The sequence below is a fragment of the Trichechus manatus genome, unplaced genomic scaffold (genome assembly GCF_000243295.1).
Source record: "Trichechus manatus latirostris isolate Lorelei unplaced genomic scaffold, TriManLat1.0 scaffold00136, whole genome shotgun sequence".
Classification (NCBI taxonomy): domain Eukaryota; kingdom Metazoa; phylum Chordata; class Mammalia; order Sirenia; family Trichechidae; genus Trichechus; species Trichechus manatus.
In genome coordinates, this window is record NW_004444072.1 from 432,189 (window position 1) to 453,104 (window position 20,916).

Consider the following 20,916-nt stretch of genomic DNA (forward strand, 5'->3'; position numbering starts at 1 on the left):
TTTCTTCCAAGGTGCCTCTGGGTGGACTCAATCCACCAACCCTTTGGTTAGTAGCCGAGTACTTAACTATTTCTGCCACCCAGGGACTCCTCCACCAATAGCTAAAAAAAAGACAAACCTGTTGCCATCAAGTTGATACTGACTCATGGCAACCCCATGTATTACAGAGTAGAACTGCTCCATAGGGTTTTCTTGGCTATAATCTTTACAGAAGCAGATCACCAGGCCTCTCTTCTGTGGTGCTGCTGGGTGGATTTGAACTGCCGACCTTTAAGTTAGTCAAGCACAAACCATTTGCCCACTCAGGGACCTTCCCCAACATATAAGCCCTCTAAAATAATACCTTTACAAGACAGTGAATAAAGCTGCACTGTCCAATAGGACTTTCTGCAGTGATGAAAACGTTCTGTGATCTGAGCTGTCGAGTATGGTAAGCCACTAGCCACATGTGGCTATGGAGCAGCTGAAATGTGGCTAGCATGAGATTTTTAATTTATTTAATTTTAATTAATTATATTTACATTTAAATAGCCACATGTGGTTAATGACTACCATAGCGGGCAGAAGAGGTAGGTCTAGATTAAAAAGCTCTGTCCAGATCCTCAGGGGAAAAACGTCCAGTCCACCCATCTCTGGCTACCCCAGGTCATGATGATGGCACTATTTCCTACACTCTCAAAAAGTCCTCAGCCACATGACACAGTGTGCGTTAAACACAAGCGTGAGTTTAGCACCTGCCAGATCCTGTGCTGGACCTCATCATGGCCTCTACCTTCAGGACATTCGCAGTCTGGTGGGTGGGGCAGGTCTTTACAGCCCAATCCAGAGAAGTGAGTGCCAGGATGAGGTGGGACAGGAGCCATGGAACCCAGAGGCGAAGACCCTTGTCAGGCTGGACACTCATGGGAAACTTCCAGAGGGGTAACATCTACACAGGAGGCTGACATGTGAATGGGAGTTTCGGGGAGGGATCGGAAATACTGGGTCCCCAGCAGACAGCAAAGCCCCATGCTCAGCTCAGGCGAGAGGAAGCAGTGTGGTGTCTGCAAGAAAATGAAAGAATCCAGAGGTCTGGAATGTGGAGAACAGCAAGAGATAAGTGTGGCTGCTCATCCTGGAGGCAGCCACTAACACGCTAGCCTCGACAAGAGTTTGGAAGGACAGAACAGGCAGGTGGATAGAGTCGGGCTTAAACACAGTGTGAAAGTCAGTAAGTCAGACTCACGGGGTACAGGAGAAAAAAACGAGAAAGAAGAAATGTAGTCCCAGGGCTAGGAGGACATGATGGAGGTCAGATGGTACTTCATTGAGCCTACATCCCCTGATGCTTGTCCCTTTAGGCTTTGCCTGTTGTGGCCACACCTGTGTGCATGTGTGTGTGTATGTTTGATGTGTGTGCCTGTGTCAGTATGAATGTGAATGTGTGATATATGTGTACGTGTACCGTGTGCATGTGTTATGAATGTGTGTGCACGTGTGATATGTGTATATATGTGCATGTGTGCGTGCGTGTGAGTGTATGCATGGGTATGCATGCACCTGCATGTGCTTCAGAGGGGGGAAAGAGATGCTCAGAGGAGAATAACATATGATCACCAGCCACGGGGCTGCCCATCTTACCTGCTGGTGAAACGTGTCATTTCATAGGCTACAAAGGGCCTACCTCACAAGTACACAAGTAACGACCTGAAAAAATATTCCTAAACACTGAACTGTAGAGAGGTCTGTTGGGCCACCGGGCCCTGGTGGCACAGTGGTTAAGAGCTTAGCTGCTAACCAAAAGGTCAGCAGTTCAAGTCCACCAGCTCTCCTTGGAAACCCTATAGGGCAGTTCTACTCTGTCCTACAGGGTTGCTATGAGTAGGAATTGACTCAAAGGCAATGGGTTTTTGGTCCTGGGCCATCAGGAGGATGCTTACAGAGGTGAAAGAGGTCCTGATCAGTTGTTCTAATACGTTCCCCTGTCATATCATGCAATGGGCTGGCTAGTTGGGTTTGAAAATGATGCCCAGTCTCTGGGATAGGGTTTTTGCTTCTATGGGAGTTTCTTAGCTCGTGAGCAGATCACACTTCTCACACAGGCTCTGGTCCCTTCCCCAGCTCTGCATCCCCCTGTCCTGTCTGGCCAGGCCTGGAGTCACTCGCTACAGCTTCTGAAGACAGAGGACAAGACTAGACTTGTTTTCTCCTGGGGAAACACCACAGACAGCACCAGGTCTCCAGACCTCTCAGGTTACTCAGAGAACAGCAAAGCCCCACAAGGTACTGCCAGGCTTGGCTGCATTAGCCCTGCCTTGAACAAGCGGGAGCGGCATGTTGCCTAAAGCCCAGGCTTTCAATCAGACAGACAGATTCAATCCTGGTAAAACCTCTTTCGGTGAGGCCCTTAGCAGGTAACTTCTCTATGAATCATTTTTATTGCCCGTAAAATAGGATCTCATGAAGAGGGCTGTCAGGGGAATAAAGGAGAAAGAAAATGTAAAACCCCTAACAGTACCTGGGTACACAGTAAAACAAGAAACAAAAAAAAAAAAAACCAGTTGCTGTTGAGTCGATTCCAACTCTTGGTGACCTCATATGTGTCACAGTAGAACTGTGCTCCATAGGGTTTTCAATGGCTGTGATCTTCCAGGAGTAGGCTGCCAGGGCTTTCTTCCAAGGTGCCTCTGGATGGACTCAAACCGCCAACCTTTTGGTTAGCAACCAAGCGCGTTAACGATTTGCACCACCCAGGGACACGGGCAGACAGTAGGTACTCCATAAATACACACAATTTTTTATATACCTCCTGGTATAAAAAGAGACCCACGATCCTATTAAATAACACCAAGAGGGTCGGTCTCTCTGCAGGCAGGGAGGTTGATGTCATGAAAATAACCCGTTAGACGTGTGTAGGCAGCTGCTTTGCAAAATGCATTCACCTGCACTACCACTACCCTGGTGGTAGGCGGGACAGTACTAGCCATACCCATACCATGAGTGAGGGAACCGAGGGCCAATCAGGCAGCGTGGGACCCAGGGCAGGTCCCATCATCACCCTGGGCCTATCATAAGCACTTTAAGCCCATCGACTTGTGCAATCAGCATAACCACCTTATTGTTATTATTCACATCTCACAAAGGAGGAAACTGAGACACAGAGGATAGGTAACAAAGCTGGGAAATGTCAGAACCAGGATATAAGCTCAAACTGTAAATAAATAATTACAATGTAGTGTGGTAAGTACTCGCTGTTGTTGCTAGGTTCCCACTCAGAGCGACCCTATGTACAACAGAACGAAACACTGCCCGGTCTTGCATCATCCTCACAATCGTTGCTATGTTTTGAGCCCACTGTCGCAACCATTGTGTCAATCCATCTTGTCGAGGGTCTTCCTCTTTTTCGCTGACACCACACATTAATACTAAGACCTAAGAATACACACTGTGCAACAGACACCTGGGAAGGTCACCCAAGGAAAGGGTCACGCAAGCCAGGCCTTGAAGAAAGGAGGATGTCACCAGACGGGGTGGGGGTGGGCATGGGGGTGAGCGCAGACATGGGAGGATGAGGGAATAACAGGAGCAAAGCATGACAGGTGTGGGGGGAGGTTGGAGCCATAGTAAGAGATATACGCCATATTAACGCTTTTGAACTTTACGCCATGGGCAGTGAAGAGCTGTCTTAGTTATCTAGTGCTGCTGTAACAGGAATACCACAAGTGGATGGCTTTAACAAATACAAATTTATTCTCTCACAGCCTAGGAGGCTAGAAGTCCAAATTCAGGGTACTAGCTTCAGGGGATGGCTTTCTCTGTCAGCTCTGGGGGAAGGTCCTTGTCATCCTCCCCGGTCAAGGAGCTTCTCAGCACAGGGATCCTGGGTCCAAAGTGCGCTATTCTCCTGGCTCTTATTTCTTGGTCATATGAGGTCCCCATGTCTCTCTGCTCACTTCCCTCTTTTATCTCTCAAAAGAGACTGACTTAAAAGGCAACCTAATCTTGTAGATTGAGTCCTGCCTCATTAATATAACTGCCGATGATCCCACCTCATTAACATCACAGAGGTAGGATTTACAACACATAGGAAAATCACATCAGATGACAAAATGGTAGACAATCACACATGTTTGACTAGCCAAGCTGACATACATTTTTGGGGGACATACTTCCGTCCACAACAGGAGCCACAGTGGATTTTTAAGCAGAGGCAGCACCTGATCAGATGAGGGTTTTACGAAAGAGTGAACTGACTGCAGAGTAGTTTTAAAGGCACCTCAGATGAGTCTGATGAGCAGGTTCAGGGACCACCAGCCTGCTTACTGTCCTTCCACAACTATCTGTATTAGCATGTGACCATCAAAGGATACTGAACCCAAGAGAGGTGATTTAATATCAAGTTTTCTCTCTATAACAGAGGCTATGCTCCGGGAATGATGATGTATGATTGACAGACATCCAACTATCAACAAGCCTACTCATCTAAGACCCGTTAAAAGCTCAACACAGAGTCAGCCTTCTCCCTGATGAAATAAAGCAGACACGGTTCTTTTACCACTCTGCAGAAGATAACAGCTATTTGAGTAACAATTAATTCCCCATAAGCATTGGGGTATGGGAGCCCACAGATCTCAGCACCAAAATCTTCCCTGCCTACCCAAGGCAACAGCCCTGATATTCCTTAGGCTTTACCCCACCTCTCAGTCCCTGGTGGAGCAACTCTGGGCCCAAATGTGGTCATGTGACTAGATCTGGCCAGTCAGACTGCATACTCCTAGCCTCAGTGATTGAGGCAGGAGCATGTGACCCATCAGGACCAATGAGATTTCATTCTGGGACTTCTCTGAAATCACTAGAAAGAAACATTTTTCTACTGAGATGGCTGAGAGGATGGAATGAAAGCCTAGAGCAGATGGCAGCCATTTTGCCACCACAGGGGGAGAGGCTGACAGAAAGAAGCCAGCAGAGAAGAAACGAGAGAGACAAAAGAGAACCAAATTCCAATGACACTTGGGAGTCTCTGAAGTCACCCATGCCTTAAAGTCTAGCCCTGTACTCCATGTCTCGGGGCCAGGACAGTCCCACACCCCAACCACCACCAGCACTGTCCCCATCACTTTTGTTTAAGCTAGAGTGAACTGGAGTTCTGTCACTTGCAAATGAATTGAGCATGGGATTGAAAATACCCTTAAGGTGGTCACACTGATGTAAAGAGGGAGGGAAGGGCCAATCTATATGCCATACTATGGCAAAACACTGGAATTAAATACAGTCAACTCCTGGAGGGCGTCTGCCCCGACAATAAAGCCATGTTTCTAAGAAGCAGAGTCTCAGGAACTTAATTCAATCTCACCTAAAGGCATTCCTGAAAATCCATCTTAAATGTATCTAGAGAGCCAACGTGCCACTATTGGATTTGTGTTTTTTGACCTATTTCCTAGTTCACGAAGAGACTCGACCATGTTTCTTTGGCTCCTACAATTACAAACCACTGTGTCTTCCAAGATTAGAGTGGGGGTGGCTTCCAGGAATATCCCGGGAGGAAGAAGTGACTGTTCTCCCTACACTAAATGATCCAGGGAGGGGAGCCGTTCTGAAGGACCAACGCATCTCGGGAGACAGAGAAGACCTTCTACCAGGCAAGAGAAACAAGCCATTCACCACCCCAGTGCTGTTTACCAGCTGATTTTTCAGATCAGCCCTCGAAGGAATTCTAAAAAGGTTCACACTGCTTGGATGAAGCTCAGATCTTCGCATCTGAAGCATGTCACATCCATTAGGTGAGTCAGACTGAGGGCAATTCATTTCAAACAGAGAACTGCTGAGGATGGCACCTCTCCCCTTTGCACTGTGTCAGTGTGTCAGAAACACAGCCCTGCATCAGGTAACAACTCCAGCTGAACCAAACCAGCCGCACCAGCTTCTAGCCACTGGAAACAGTGCCAGGTGGCACCTCACTGGGGACCAGCCCATTTTCTGGCCAATCCGCTCACCTAATCCTCAATGACCTCACTTGTAAACCCAGAATGACAGCCTTTTCCCTTCACAAAGGTGTCCCAGAACCAAGTGAGGTTAAGATGGGACGTCAGTTTTTTTAAATAACTGTCCTTCAAATTAAAGACGGCACAATACTTTAAAGGATCTGTAGTGATACCATTTATAAATACACCGCTTTTCCTTTGTAGAAAGAGATTTCACAGGCATCGCCAAGTAACAGCAACAACAATCTGAGCCTCAGCAACCCTGAAAGACAGGCTCAGCAAGAATTACCATCCCTGGCTACGGCTAAGAAAACTGGAGCCCTGGGGGTGAAATGCTCTGCCTGAGGTCACAGGGCTTTAGATTAAAAAAGAAAAAAGTTCCAGGCTTTGGACAAAAACACAGGTCTTCAATCTTCTGGTCCAAGGTGTCTTTCACATCACTAGTAGTTCTCAAAGTGTGGTCCAGGAGACCACTGTGAGGTCCTGAGACCTTTCCAGAGATTTACAAGGTCCATACCATTTTCAAAATAAGCTAAGACGCTGTTTGCCCTGTTTAATTTCATTCTCTCACGAACGCTCAGCGGCATTTTCCAGAGGGGGCATGACACGTGACGTCACAAAAGAGAGAATGCAGAGGCAGATATGAGAATCCAGCTCTCTTCTACTGAGCCAGGGATTAGCAAAAAATATAAAACAATTATTTTCTTTTCATTCATTTTTTTTGTTTGGAAAAATATTAAAATATATTACTTACATTAACATGTAGTGAGTTTATATTGTCAGTTTTTACTGTCATTGTTAATGAATTAATACAGATATATACATTTTTTTCTTTATCATTGTAAAATACAGATTTTTAATTTTTCTTGGTTTTAATTTCTAATACACCCACTCCTCACTTATTGACATGGTTAGGTTCCAAAGACCAGATCATTATGCGAAAATGGGTATTAAGTGAAAATGGAGGATGAGCACATCAGATCACAAAATGGAGGATGACTACATCATTACACAACTGTCAAATTCCATCATTACATAAACTGCCAAACCACCGAGAATCATGGCCCAGCCAAGGTGACACATAACCTTAACCAACACAGCCAGCATTACTCTCGCCTTGCACCTCAGCATTTGTTACTGCCAGACGTACGTCATTAATGTGCAAAATAATCGGAGAGCATATTGTTTTTTTTTACTATTGTCATACATGTGAAATGTCAGATAACAAGAAAGTCAACAGGTGAGGAGTAAGTGTACAGCAAATACTGACAGATATTACCGACAAAAACAAAAGCTCTCTGGGCTACCTAATAATTGCTAACAGTGTAAAAAGTCTGAGGTCAGATGCCCGGCACCTTGCCATAGCCACCCCTCAGCCTGCCCTGCAAAGACCTCTTGCAAATCAGAAACACCAGTGTATTTTCAACAAAAGTGAACAGTCATTCTTTCTCAGATCTTGTTTTAATCATTCTGATTTTGTCACAGAGAAAGCCTTGATTAGGTACTACGACAGCTTTAACACTTCTTTTACTTTTGCTAATCTCCTTTTTAAGAAAGGGGGAGCTAGTCCAGGCTCAGGGTCTTCCACAGAGAAAGGCACCTGCTAGAAGTTGATAACCCAAACAATACATCACTGGAAACAAAATAATTACCTCTGAAAAGTCACCAACTCTCCAACAAATATATATATATCTTTCTTCAATAAAAAGCTTGCTTTCAAAAAATTTATTTCCCTTTATGATTCTCCATTTATAGTCATGAAATTAAGTTTCCTTTTCGAACAAACTGAAGTACAAATGAGTCCATTTAAAGGAAAATATGAAATAAATAGTACATGGAGTACTAGCATATGATAAAAATTACGCCAGCTGCAGGAGAATAATTGAAGTTAGGGAAACAATCTCGCCCTAGAACAACTGTTAAAGTCTCTGAGCAGGCGTATTCCAGAATTATGGGACAAAAGGTGCCACTGGCAACATTCTGACTCACTGAATGTATTCAAGCTTCCTACAAATCCAGTTCTCTTTTCACCCATCCAATCTACTCCTTAAGGACACTGGTGGCAGCTACTAAAACACGAAGAAACCACTTTAAGTAGTGCTTGGATGAAAAGGGAGTAAGTGCTCTCCAGAGCTGTCTGCTGGAACTTTCTGCAACGATGGACATGTGCTATATCTGTGCTATCCAATATGGAAGCCACTAGCCCCACGTGGCTACGTGAACACTTAAAATGTGGCTAGTGCAACTGAGAAACTGAATTTATTTTTTTTATTTTATTTTAACTGATTTAAATTATAATTTAAACAGCTGCATTTGGCTAGTGGCTACCACACTGGACAGCGTAGGTCTAGCCTCTAGGCCCTGGGATTTCACCTGCTTCTCCACTTTGGAAATCCCTTGGTGGTGCAAATAATTAAGTGCTCAGCTGCTAACCAAAAGGTTAGAGGTTTGAGTCCATCGAGAGGCACCACGGAAGAAAGGCCTGGGAATCTACTCCTAAAAAATCAGCCACTGAAACCCCTACGGAGCAGACTTCCTCTCTGACACACCAGGGTTGCCATGAGTCAGACTCAGCTCCACGGCAATAGGTTAGTCCATTTGGAGACATCACACCAGCTCCTCCTCGGGCTCTGGCTGCCTTCCCTCTTTGCACCTGTCTGGTTTTTCTTCTTTCAGCCTCAGCTCCCAGAGGGAGCGCCTTTTATTGCCCTGTGAAAAGGCAAGCCAGGACCAATCAGATTCTACCTTTAGGAATTTCGCAGCAGAAACAGAAGCCGAAAGACGGCACCGGGGTCCAGACAGGGCCGAAGGAGCCAACCCAGAAACACTGAGGCACAAGGATGCAGGAGCCAGGAGAAAGCAGAGGAAGAGGGGGAGGCCAAGGACAGAAGACCACCAGACAGCTTGAGCCAGCCCTGCCCAGGGCCACCACATGCCCCATCATCGCGCAGGCCCAGTTCCACACCTGCATCTCATTGTTTCAACTAGGATGACAGTTCCAAAGTGATGTAAACATGAAGGGAAAGGAAAGAAGGGGAAGGAAAAAGTAGGGTCAGACCAAGGGGCTGACTCCCTCGCTTCGGATTCCTTTTCTTTTCCCACCTCGAGCCCTGACTTCAGCAGCAGAGGCCTCTTGGGGTGCCTGCCAACCCTGTTACTTCCTCCTGTGAGGACTGTCCCTTCCCAAAGGTGGAACCTTGCTGCCACGTTCCTGATACAAGGCCCTCTCTGAGAGAACAGAGCTGAAGACGCCAGAGAAGGGAAAAGAAGAGACAGAAGAAAGCAAATGTGGAGAAAATTAGGAGGCACCAGAAGGGGGGTGGTGGAGATTATCTGGGTTCCTGATTCTAAACCTGCAATTCCATGGTCATAGCAATTGAACCAGGACACTGTTGAGAGTGAAGAGGGGCAGAAGTAATAATTATGCTGGGACGATGACATAAACCAGGGCTGTCAGGGCAAACAGGGAGGTGTGTTCTCCCAATCAGACCCAGCGATGCTTCTTCTCAAGCTCCACACAACACTCCTATAGCCTTTCATAAACAATGTGCAGGGGTTGCTAATCCCAGCACCTGGGCAAGGCGTATGCATCTTGACAGCCGCAGTGACAAGGTCAGATCCTGTTCCTGCCTCCTAGCCCAGGCCTCTTCCCACAGCACTGTAGGGTTTCCTCTTGCAAGTTTCCCTGCTTTGATGTTAACAAAGAAGCCCTGCTGGTATAGTGGTTAAGCTCTTGCTGTTAACCGAAAGGTCAGTGGTTGGAAGCCACCAGCTGCTTCGTTGGAGAAAGATGTGGCAATTTGCTTCAGTAAAGATTTACAGCCTTGGAAACCCTACGTGGCAGTTCTACTCTGTCCTACAGGGTCGCTGTGAGTCAGAATTGACTCAACGGCAGTAAGTTTGGGATTGTTTGGTTTTGGAGGTTAACAAGAGTCTTTGAGCCTTGGTGGCGTAGTGGTTAAGAGCTCAGCTGCTAACCAAAAGCTCAGCAGTTCGAATCCACCAGTTGTTCCTTGGAAACCTTATGGGACAGTTCCACTCTGTCCTATAGGGTCACTATGAGTTGGAATTGACTCAGTAGCAATGGGCAGAGCCTTTTGAGACCTAAGTAGAACTGATTTCCTCCTAGGCAGAGGGCTCTGGTTTGGAACTCTGATTTAACTATAGAATGTCACCAAACAAGAAGGTAAGACTGAATCCCATCTGCCAGAACAAGCCAGCATGACAGCCGGCCTTCCCATCTGATCCACCAGACTGGGTGCACGTGGCTTTCCTTTGGAAGCACTGGCAGACGCAGAGATTCCGGAGCTAAAAAGGGGTGCTGTGACTTGGAGGCTGAGTTAAGGCAGGTGGGCAAGTCTGGGGATGGGGAAAAGGCTCTTTGGTTTTTGTTTTTTTAACTTTTTAATTTAAAATAATTTCAGACTTAGAAAAAAATGAGGGTAAGATGCAGACAGATGCCCCTTTACCCCATATTAGGGACTGAATTGTTTCCCCCAAAATATGTGTTGGAATCCTAACCCCTGTACCTGTGGATATAATCCTGTTTGGAAACAGGGTTTTCTCTGTTGTGTTAATTAGATCATATTCGAGTAGGGTGGGTTCTAAATCTAATCACTTCTGAGTTATAAAAATAGTAGAGTAGACACAGAGACACACACAGGAAGAAGAGGAAGGCAAAACAAGACAAATGCATCTACAAGGACTACCGGCAGCTACTAAAAGCTGAAATAGACAAGGAAGGACTTCCTCCTAGAGCTGTGCCCTGAATTCAGATTTCTAGTCTCCTGAACTATAAAATAAATTTCTGTTCTTGAAAGCCACCCCCTTGTGGTATTTGTGTTACAGCAGCACTAGGTAACTATGACACCCCAAAATAATTTGTATTTCCTAAAGAACATCCTCTTATATAATGAGAATACAACGATCAAAATCAGAAAATTAGCATTAACACACCTACTCCTCATTTATCGACTATCTCATTATCTGACATTTAGCGTTTATGACAATAGTGAAAAATCTACTGTCCGACTATTTTGCACATTAACAACATACATCTGGCAGTAACAGATGCCAAGGTGCAAGGGGAGAATAATGCTGGCTGTGATGGTTAAGGTTATGTGTCACCTAGCCTGGGCCATGATTCTCAGTGGTTTGGCAGTTAAATAATGATGTAACTTAGCAGTTATGTAATGATGTAATTTGGCAATTGTGTAATGATGTAGTCATCCTCCATTTTTGCATAACACTGATTTCACATAACGACCTGGTCTTTGGAACCTAACCATGTCAGTAAGTGGGGAGTGGATGTACTAGTAACCTAATCTACGACTTTATTCAAATTGCATCCACTGTCCTATTAATGTCTGTTGTGGATTGAACTATAACCCCCAAAAACATGTGTTGTAAATCCTAACCTCTATGTCTGCAGTTATAATTCATTTGGGAATGAGTTGTCCTTACGTTAATGGCGCAGTATTAGTATAGGGTGTACCTTGAGTCAATCTCTTGAGATATAAAAGAGATTAAACAAGCAAGTGAGTAGAACAGAGATGGGGGAAGAGAAATGCCAAGCCACTTGAAGATCGCCCGGGAGAAGAAGCTCAGAAGAGACAAGGACCTTCCTTCAGAGTCGACAGAGAGAGAAAAAAAGCCTTCTCCTAGAGCCGGTATCCTGAATTCAGACTTCTAGCCTCCTAAACTGTGAGAAACTAAATTTGTTTGTTAAAGCCACCCACTTGTGGTATTTCTGTTACAGCAGCACTAGATAACTAAGAGAATGTCTTTTATAATAAAAGAAAAAAAAACTTTTTTTCCTGGTCCAGGATCCAACCCAGGATTCACAGGTTGTACTTAGTTGTCATGTCTCCTTAGTCTCCTTGAAGCCAGACAGTTCCTGGGTCTTTGTCTTTTATAATTTTAATTTTTTTTAATAATACAGGCCAGTTATTTTCTAGTGTGTCTATCATTTGGAAAAGACTCACTTTCAATTCATCATTTTTGTTGATGTTACATAGGCAAGAGACAGCAGAATCGAATTTAATGAATTACCAAAAAAAAAAGTTCAAATAGCCTAAGGTCCAAAGCACCTCAAGCACAGGAAAAAACCCATTAGCCCTTTAAACTTTCAGGCACAGGATCAGTCCTCACAGGGCCCTGGAGGAGGGACTTACATTACATAGTAACACTCCCCTCCCCCACCCAAACACAGCTGGAAATACTGACAGGACCCAGTGTTTTCCCATCAGTGGCAAAACGCACGATTTTAAACCCACAGGATTCTTGTGTAAGAAGAGGCGGAATTGCTGAAACCACCTCGTTTCACTGAGCTCGACCACAAGTGAGCTATTTCCAGGTTTCCAACAAGAGGCTTAACATAGTTCCTCAATTTCAAGACCTACTTTTTTCAAAAATTCAACAATCATCAGATTTCAGACGGATTATACAATTGATGGACACATTTATTGGGGGTGGTGTTTCACCGCCGCCGCCCAAGCTGTTATTACATACAAAGTCCATTTCATAATTAACAGGAGTTTTGGAACGAGGGAAATCTGGCCCAGCCTTGGGAAGCGTTGGAGATTATTTAGTGCTGCCACCATCAGAAGCATGCATCCACCCACCCCGGCATTCCAGGCAAGCTAGCTGTCTCACTCCTGCTGGCTTTTGGATAACCTCTCCCCTGACTGCAGCTCACAGGAATGGGAAGGAAGGAGGGCGCAGGGTGCTGAAGAATTAAAGCCGAAGCCAACTGCTCTGACTCGAAAGATATGGAGGAAAAGACCAGAAGAAACAGCTAAAAGAAGAGTTAAAAGTAGTTGCTCCTCGGAGTAGAACTGGAGGTGGGGCGGAGTGGGCAGAAGACTTTCATTTTTCATTATAACTTCTCAGGGCTCAGTTTTGTTTGGTTTGGTTGGTTTTTGTTGGTTTAACTGTGTCCAAGTATTGCTTCAAAAAAATAAAATACTAAACCTATTGCAGCCCAGATTGACCAAAGGCCTTTAGTATTCCTTTTTGCCCTTCTCATTCACACTGCAGATGGTTCAGAATTCATTCAGCACGGGGCTAGATTAAAATCAAAATCTTAGCACCGTACAACCTCAGAGCCAGAAAAGACTTTGTTCATCATTTGGCTCAGATGCTCCCATTTCACAGATGAGGTAATTGAAACTTCAGGAGGTAAAGGTCCTCTCCCAAGGATGTACATCTAGTTAGGAAAGGATGGATATCTGGTTAGGGTCAGGGCAAAGCTGCAAAACCCGGTCCCCTAAGCCCTAGGCCAGTTCTTTCCACCTTACATGCCTCCCTGGAGGCCTCTGAATGTGCACCCTCCACACCTCCCAACACAGGGCACATTTAAACACATGGGCTCAGGCCTCAGACTCCTGGATTCACACTGGCTCCACCATCAACTGGCTGTGTGACCTTGGAGAATTTACTTAATCTCTCAGTGCCTCCATTTTGCATCAACATCCGCAAGGGGTGTTATGAGAACTAATAGGCTCAACTATATAAAGCACTTGGTACAATACTTAGTAAAATAAGCTTTCAATAAATAGTGGCTATTTTTATGTAGGTACAGTTATATACTAAATAGCAAAGTGTGGGAAGGAAAGGACCAACATTTGTTAACATTATATGCTAGGTACCATGCCAGGCACTTAACAAACATCGCCTAGTTTAATCCTTAACAGCCTGGCAAGATAGGTATTAAAACTCAGAAAAGCTTAAAAAAAAAAAAAAAAGAAAACTTACCCAAGACTACACCACTAAGAGGCACAAACTCATTGCCATCAAGTTGATTCCAACTCATAGTAACCCTATAGGGCAGAGTAGAACTGCTCCATAGGGTTTCCAAGGAGCGGCTGGTGGATTTGAACTGCCGACCTTTTGGTTAGCAGCCAATGTTTAACCACTTGTGCCACAAGAGGCACAGGGAGAATTCAAATCCAGTTTTCCCAAACTCCAAAACCCATGCTTTCTACTACAACTATATACTATATGGTTTAGTTTCTATCAGCTCCCAAAAAAAGTTTTCCTATGCTTTTTTGACCCCCAAATTTCATAGCGTTAAAGTGATTTTCTTTAACAAGTTCCAAATGGGAGAACAGAGCCAACTTCTAGCAAATGAAAGCAACACCAGGATTCGCTTTTCCCAATGAAGACGCTAGCGAGACCAGTGACAGGGAAAGCAAGCAGCATGTCAAGAGTTGTTCAAGGAGTTTTAGAATTCTCCTCCCTCTCTAAATTTAAAAAGTGTCTGCCTAGCCATTATACCTTTGGCTTTAGGCTGTACTCATTTTTTTAATAGGCGTTCAAGTCATGGCATAATTGTCCCTCAGACAAAAGTTTTAAGAAACAGGCAAAGCAGCAAAGAATTCCCCACTGCAAGAGCCACAGCACTGCTAAAAACTGCTGCCTCTTGCTTTTGCTGTTGTGGGCTTGTTTAAGGGTCACAGGCAGTGCTAACCCAAGTCCTTGCTCTGCTGGCTGGTTAACCATTAAAGCAACTTGAGGAGGTGCTGTGAAGCGTGGTTGTTTATGAAATCGACACAGGTAAAGAGAACAAAGAAAGGGTGAAAACAGATGTCCTGCAAGTCATAAAACTAGGGTGTCTCTACACCACCACGAGTATGGAGGTTTTAAAACGTGGCCTCAAAATTCTTTGGCCTTCCTCCTTACCAAGAGGTTAGTCTACGAATCCCTCTTGAATCTGAGTGGGCTCATGACAGTTTGGACCAATGGAAGTGATGCTAGGTGGCTTCCAAGGCTGTCAGTAAAAGGCCATGAAGCTTCCATCTGCTCACTCTGAGGGAAGTCAGACACCAGGTAGGAAGTCAGACTACCTGAGACTGCCATGCGGGAAACATCCCATGTGGGTGCTCTGGTTGACAACCCAGCTAAGCTTCCTAGACATGTGAGTGAGGCCATCTTGGACATCCAGTGCAGCCGAGCCTTCAGATGACCACAGCCCCAGATGACGTCTGCTTGCAACTGCATGAGACTCCTCAACGAGAACCACCACCTAGCTGAGCCCTCCCCAAATTCCTGACCCACAAAATCATGGGCAAAACAAAATGGGTGTTTTAAGCCATTACATGTTAGTAATCTGTTGGGCAGAAATGGCAACCAGAACAATGAGGCAGGACAACACCCTTATTTCATCGCTTCTTCCAACGATGCCGAAAACCAGGAAAGAAAACATTAAATCTATGTGCTTCGAATCTATGAAAACAAAGCTGAACACTTTTGCATGCTAGCAACAAAAGGGTGGAGCAGACGAAGACAACCAAACCCCCATTCATCACGCTGAGGTTAAGTCTGATGCCAAACAATAAAAGAGTTTCTGTTAAGTGGGTTGGCTGCAGTTATGATAAACAGCGGATATTCCTCTCATTGTCTCCCCACTAGCAGTTTCTTTCTTACAGAGCAAACATTAATATCTCTTAGATAATCCAGCAAAACACAGCAAAGGAAAATCAGGCAAGAATAGAACAAAATTTTTTCCATCTTCCTTTAAGGAAATGAAAGGGTCCAATTCTCTGAGCTCTCTAAGAGCTGCTTTTGCAAATTATTGGAAGACCTTTGGTTAAGATGCATTGCATAAAAGCAAGATAGTCTTCACTGCTGGAAACATCTATGTGGCCACAGGCAGATGAAGTAACTCTCAATGAGTGGGGCTGGGCAAAGACAACTGGAATGCCTGCCAAAAAAGGATGAGGTTCAATAGATGTTTAATTCATCCAGCCAAAACATACACACACACCCCACTGCCATGTTAAAAGCCCCTACAATAAATGCTCCAAATAAAAAATAATGGCTCAATGTTAAAAGGCTACAGTCCACAGGGACCAGAGCTCTCTGTACTGAAGGGTATCCCTCGACGTTCAGGGCCAACTTGCGGATTTGGAGATTCTATCATCCACAGGAGTCCCTGCGTGGTGCAAACGGTTAAGCACGTGGGAACTAACAAAAAGGTTGGAGGTTCAAGTCCACACAGAAGGACTGCAAAAGAAAGGCCTGATGATCTACTTCCCAAAAAATCAGCCACTGAAAACCCTACGGAGTGCGGTTCTACTCTGCAACACACGGGATCGCCATGAGTCGGAGTTGACTTCACGGCAACTGGAAAATCAACCACCAGGACAGCAACGGATCTGTCAACCCCACAGCCTGTCCTCTTTTGAGGCAGGGACCACCCATAGGCACCTCAGAGTCAGAGGGAGTAAACCTGGGGATACAGTTGTGTCATTATAGAAAAGACGGCTTATATTACAATAGCAAGGGTTCCAGCTGAGAGGCCAAGGTTTATGTATGATCTCATTTACCTTTATAGCTTAAAAGGAAGGCAAATCTAATTTTTTTTTTGAGACAATAGAGTCCACTTCAATAGTAGACAGCTTTTTCTATATTCTAGCCAACAGCCTATACATCACTTTGCTAACATGGCTACAGTGAATGAGGTTGTGCAAGAAAGCCTGTAAGTGTCCACAAGACTTATTCCGTTACAAATGATGCTAATACTTAACTACAGTATTTATATATAATAACTGAGTTTAATTATCTAATTATTCTTAATGTTTGGAATGTTTTCCACTATTAAGTCTTGGTGATTTTTTTCTTTTCTAAGGCTATAAATGAGGACTTCTTGACTGTAGACAATACTAAAATGTCTTTAAAGCACTTTCTATTTCTTCATGAATTACTACAATGAGAGTTTAACAATACAGTAGTTCACGAGGCAAACCCACCAACAACAGGGTTTAGCTACATTTAAGGCAGGACTCCTGATCCGAAAATATTTTCCCACCAGCATTCATAGTTCCTAAAATTCCATACATAGAAATGCATTTATTTGGCTTATAAAGACATCTTTTTTTAAAAAAAAAAAAAAGGGGGCCATCATTCTCCACCCCCTCCCTATTTCCTGCCTACGAAAACTATAAAATATGTTCATTTGTAAATAAACTGATAAATGAAAAAAAATGACGAGCACTCCCAGCAACTAAGCAATAACCACTGATGGCATTTGAGGGCACAGTTTTCTAGAGCTGTGCTTCTCAAACTATCTGTGGTGATGGGTTCTTTTTTCCCGAACCCATTATGAACCAATACTTCTGTAAAATACAATAAAAAATAAATAACTAGAAAAATAAAATGCCACTAGGATGTCACAGCAATATCAAATTGCTACCAAAAAAAAAAAAAAAAAAGTTTCTAAACTCTTATTTCGGTTTCTGCATTTACTTCACCTTGAATGGTAACAGGCAGTTCATGGTCTGTGGACCGCACTATGAATGACTATTCCCAACCAAAATATCCTACAGTGCACAGACAGCTCCTAACAGGAAAGAATTACCGAGCCCAAAATATCAACAATAGTGCCGAGGTTGAGAAACCCTACTCCAGAACAAGACACTTGAACTCTCTATGCCTCAGTTTTGTTATCTGCCAAATGGGGACGCTATGCCCTGGTGGCATAGTGGTTAATAGTTTGGCTGCGATGCAAAAGGTTGGCAGTTTGAATCCACCAGTTGCTTCTTGGAAACCCCATGGGGCAGTTCTATTCTATCCTATAGGGTCGCTAGGAGTCGGAATCAACTCAACGGCAACAGGTTAATAGTACCTATCTCACCACTGTTCTGAGGATTCAGCGAGTTTTTGTACTTAAAGTGGGAGAGGTGGCCTGACACATAGCAGGCACTCTATTATTATTAGCTATCATTCTTACTGAAGGGCAGGAGACAAAGCAGGAAAGACACTCCAGGATGGGACCACAAAATGCTTCCTGCAAGTGCCCGCACACCGCAGCCCTCATCTCACCCCATAGCTTACCATGTACCATCACTGGGATGAGAAAACTCAGGGCCAGAGACTAACTGACCCAAGGTCACACAGCTATTAAGGGGCATTCTGTTGTTATTCATCCACTTAAACATCTATTGAGCACCTAATTCATGCCAGGCAAATCCCAGGAGAAAACACATCCTAAGGAAGCAGGGCTCACTCAGGGAAACAAACATTTCCACATCCCAGCAGCCAGGCCTGGAAGAAAGCCCCGCTGACCCCGTGACTGCGGAGTCCATCCGCCATAATCCCGGCCTGCACAAGCCCTCTCTGGCCCTGTGCCCAGAGCTAGTCTCTCTGACAAAGAAAGGTCATGGTGGAGGCCTGGGGGAGGAGAACAGAGCCATCGCCAGGCCCCGTGGCTGGCCTGGCCCCAGTGGGCGGCTTGTGGGAGCCTTCCCCATGCCCTGCACCCAGCAGGGCCTCTGCTCCCCCACCCCAGCCAGCCACAGGGACCCTCACCTTCACTGTGCTTTATGGCTCTCAAAGCACTCTCTCATGCAGTATCTTCTCCATCCTCCAATCCACGCGGGGATGTGGGCCAGGATCACGTCCCCAAATTCACAGACAAGGAGCCTGGGGCCAAGAGCCCCTCAAATTAGTCAGCGGACGTCAGACCTTAATCCATGTCCCCTGACGCCAAGATCACTGCCTTCACCCCACCTACCCCCTTCCCCAAGGCTTTGACTTTTCTTTTTCTGATTATAAACATAAGCTCAATACAAAAAAAATTAAAACCTAGAAAAATGTAAGGACAATAAATATCATTCACCTCACCTCCCAGATACAGAGAGTCGCTGAGTCGGAATCGACTCTACAGCAACAAGTTTGGTTTTGTTTTATTTTTCCACCTGCCAAATATAATGACTAGTGTGTAATCTTTTTCAGATTTTTTTATGTGTAGAAACATACTTTTTAAAATAGCATCATGCTATATGTGCTCTTCTGGAACCTGTTTTTACATTTCAACATCTTTCTCTGTTAATAACAAGCCATGTCATCATTTTTAGACCTAGATTCTGTCAGTCATTACATGTATAAGTCATTACATATACAGTATCTGTTTATTTCATCAATCCTCTGCTGATAGACATTTAGATGTATAATTTTCCAACATTTTAAACAGTACTGCAATGAACATTATTGGGCCTATATCCTTGTCCAGTTATTTCCTTAGCATAAATTCTTATAGATGCAATGGCTGGGTCAAAGGTCACTGCCCGGTGACATCCCGGCAGCAATGGGTGGGGGGGAAACCCCGAAGCACAAAGCCCTAAGGCCTACCGTTCAGATGGCCAAACTTTAAAGTCCTCAAGTGTGTTTATCTTTACAATCAGCCAATCACCAAAGTGTCCTATAAACCAGCCCGTCGCCAGAGCATTCTCAAGCTGCAGGTGCTTTCTGTAAGATCAGCTCTCTTTCTCCTCCACTTGTACGCTGCTCTGAATACTAACTTATCCGTCTCTTATGATCTGGGGACTTCAGGCCTTAATGCTGATGCCCCGACTCCAGCAGAGCCTCCGCCGGCCTCCCAAGGGCCCTGCCTTTCCATCTCCCAGCACTTATCTCCCGCTATTATACCTGCATGCGCGCATCGGATCCAGGGCACGCCCCTGGGGCGCACTGGGCATCTCATGCCTTATTTACCTCCGAGGTGCCCCAGCCCGACCCAGGACTGAGCACACAGGAAGCGTGTGGTCCCAGCTCGACCCCGGACCTAGTACACGGTAGGCGGTGGTCCCCCGGCCCCACCCAGGGCCGAGCACGCGGGGGGGCGGTGGTCCCCCGGCCCCACCCAGGGCCGAGCACACGGGAGGCGGTGGTCCCCAGTCCCACCCAGGGCTGAGCACACGGGAGGCACGCAGGGCTTGCTGCATGACTGATTTGGTTCAATATTTACTTTCATCAGATCTCAACTATGTCAAGGAGGCCTCTCCCAGCCGGCTCAGCAGCCTGTCCCCAGGCCCTGAATTTGGTACCAGCTTCAAGGAACTGTTACTCCTTGCTGCCCCCATCCATTTATGCTTTCAAACATTCCCTAGCACTCTCTTCAAAACACAACGGAAGTCTTACAGGACCTTCCTCTCAGCACACACAGGGCTTGAAGGAGAAAGTGCCAGGACGTGACAACACTGTCCTTTCAGAAAGGATTTTTTCCTCTCCCCTGATTTTTACTAATAATTCATTAAACACAGGCCAGGCTGCTTCCAATTCACCCCCCGAGTTTCTAAGCTCAAAAAAAAAAAAACTTTAATAGAAAATTTTTGTGGGTTTCTGGAGGGGGGATAGGAAACCCTGGAAGCATAATGGTCAAGAGTTCGGATACTAACCAAAAGGTTGGCAGTTCGAATCCACCAGGTGCTCCTTGGAAACCCTAGGGAGCACTCTACTCTGTCCTATAGGGTCTCTAAATTGGATTTGACTCAAGGGCAGTGGGTTTGGTTTTTTTTTGGTTTACTAGAGGGGAGAAAGGCAGGTTCTGGGGGCAGGCTTTACACAAATTAGGGGAACACAAATGTCCAGAATCAGATAATTTTTCCAATCGCCCTGCCCATCTGCCCAGAAACCATCCTCACCCAAGCAGTGAGGGTAAAAGTACGAACATTTACAACGAATTGCCTTTGCCTTCCCGGGAAAGAGCAGTCTGGAAAGTTAGCGTTTGATTACTCAGATGAGCTGTATGTGGTTAACCTGGCCTTGCTTTGTCCTCTCTAATCCTTGTCTCTTTGACCATTTCACTGCCCAAGAAGAGCCTGCATTTTGGAGCAAGCAAGGGAAATAATGAAAACAATTAGTGGTAATAAACAAATAAATAATTGACGTGGAATACTGCAAATCTTAATTACAGTGAGATTTAGAAATTCTCTGTGCTGCATCTGTTTTAACAAACATTTGAGAAAAGATGGTTCTATATAAGATGTATCTTAAAATTACATCAGTGTATTTACTTGTATTACCTCACCTGGCATGCCTGTTACACTCCTGAATAACCTATTTCTCTCTCTGACCCCGTCTCCTTCTCCTCTGTACACTGCTCAGCTCACTCCCAGCACTGTGGTCCCCCTTGCTGGTTCACACAGGCCAGGCCACACTCTCCCCTTAGCACTGG

The 20,916-nt window shown here is 45.0% G+C and overlaps 1 protein-coding gene across 3 annotated transcripts in view; it reads right to left on the bottom strand.

Annotated features, from left to right (window-relative positions):
• SH3BP5 (SH3 domain binding protein 5) overlaps positions 1–20,916 on the bottom strand; it is an 81,658-nt gene that overhangs the window by 52,158 nt on the left and 8,584 nt on the right. For 2 of the 3 annotated variants that reach the window (XM_023739515.1, XM_023739516.1), the window contains exon 3: positions 13,060–13,167. The exons of the other annotated variant lie outside the window; for it this stretch is intronic. In XM_023739515.1, coding sequence (XP_023595283.1) covers positions 13,060–13,167 — 108 coding nt within the window. The remainder of the gene's footprint in view (positions 1–13,059; positions 13,168–20,916) is intronic. 3 annotated transcript variants of the gene reach the window in all.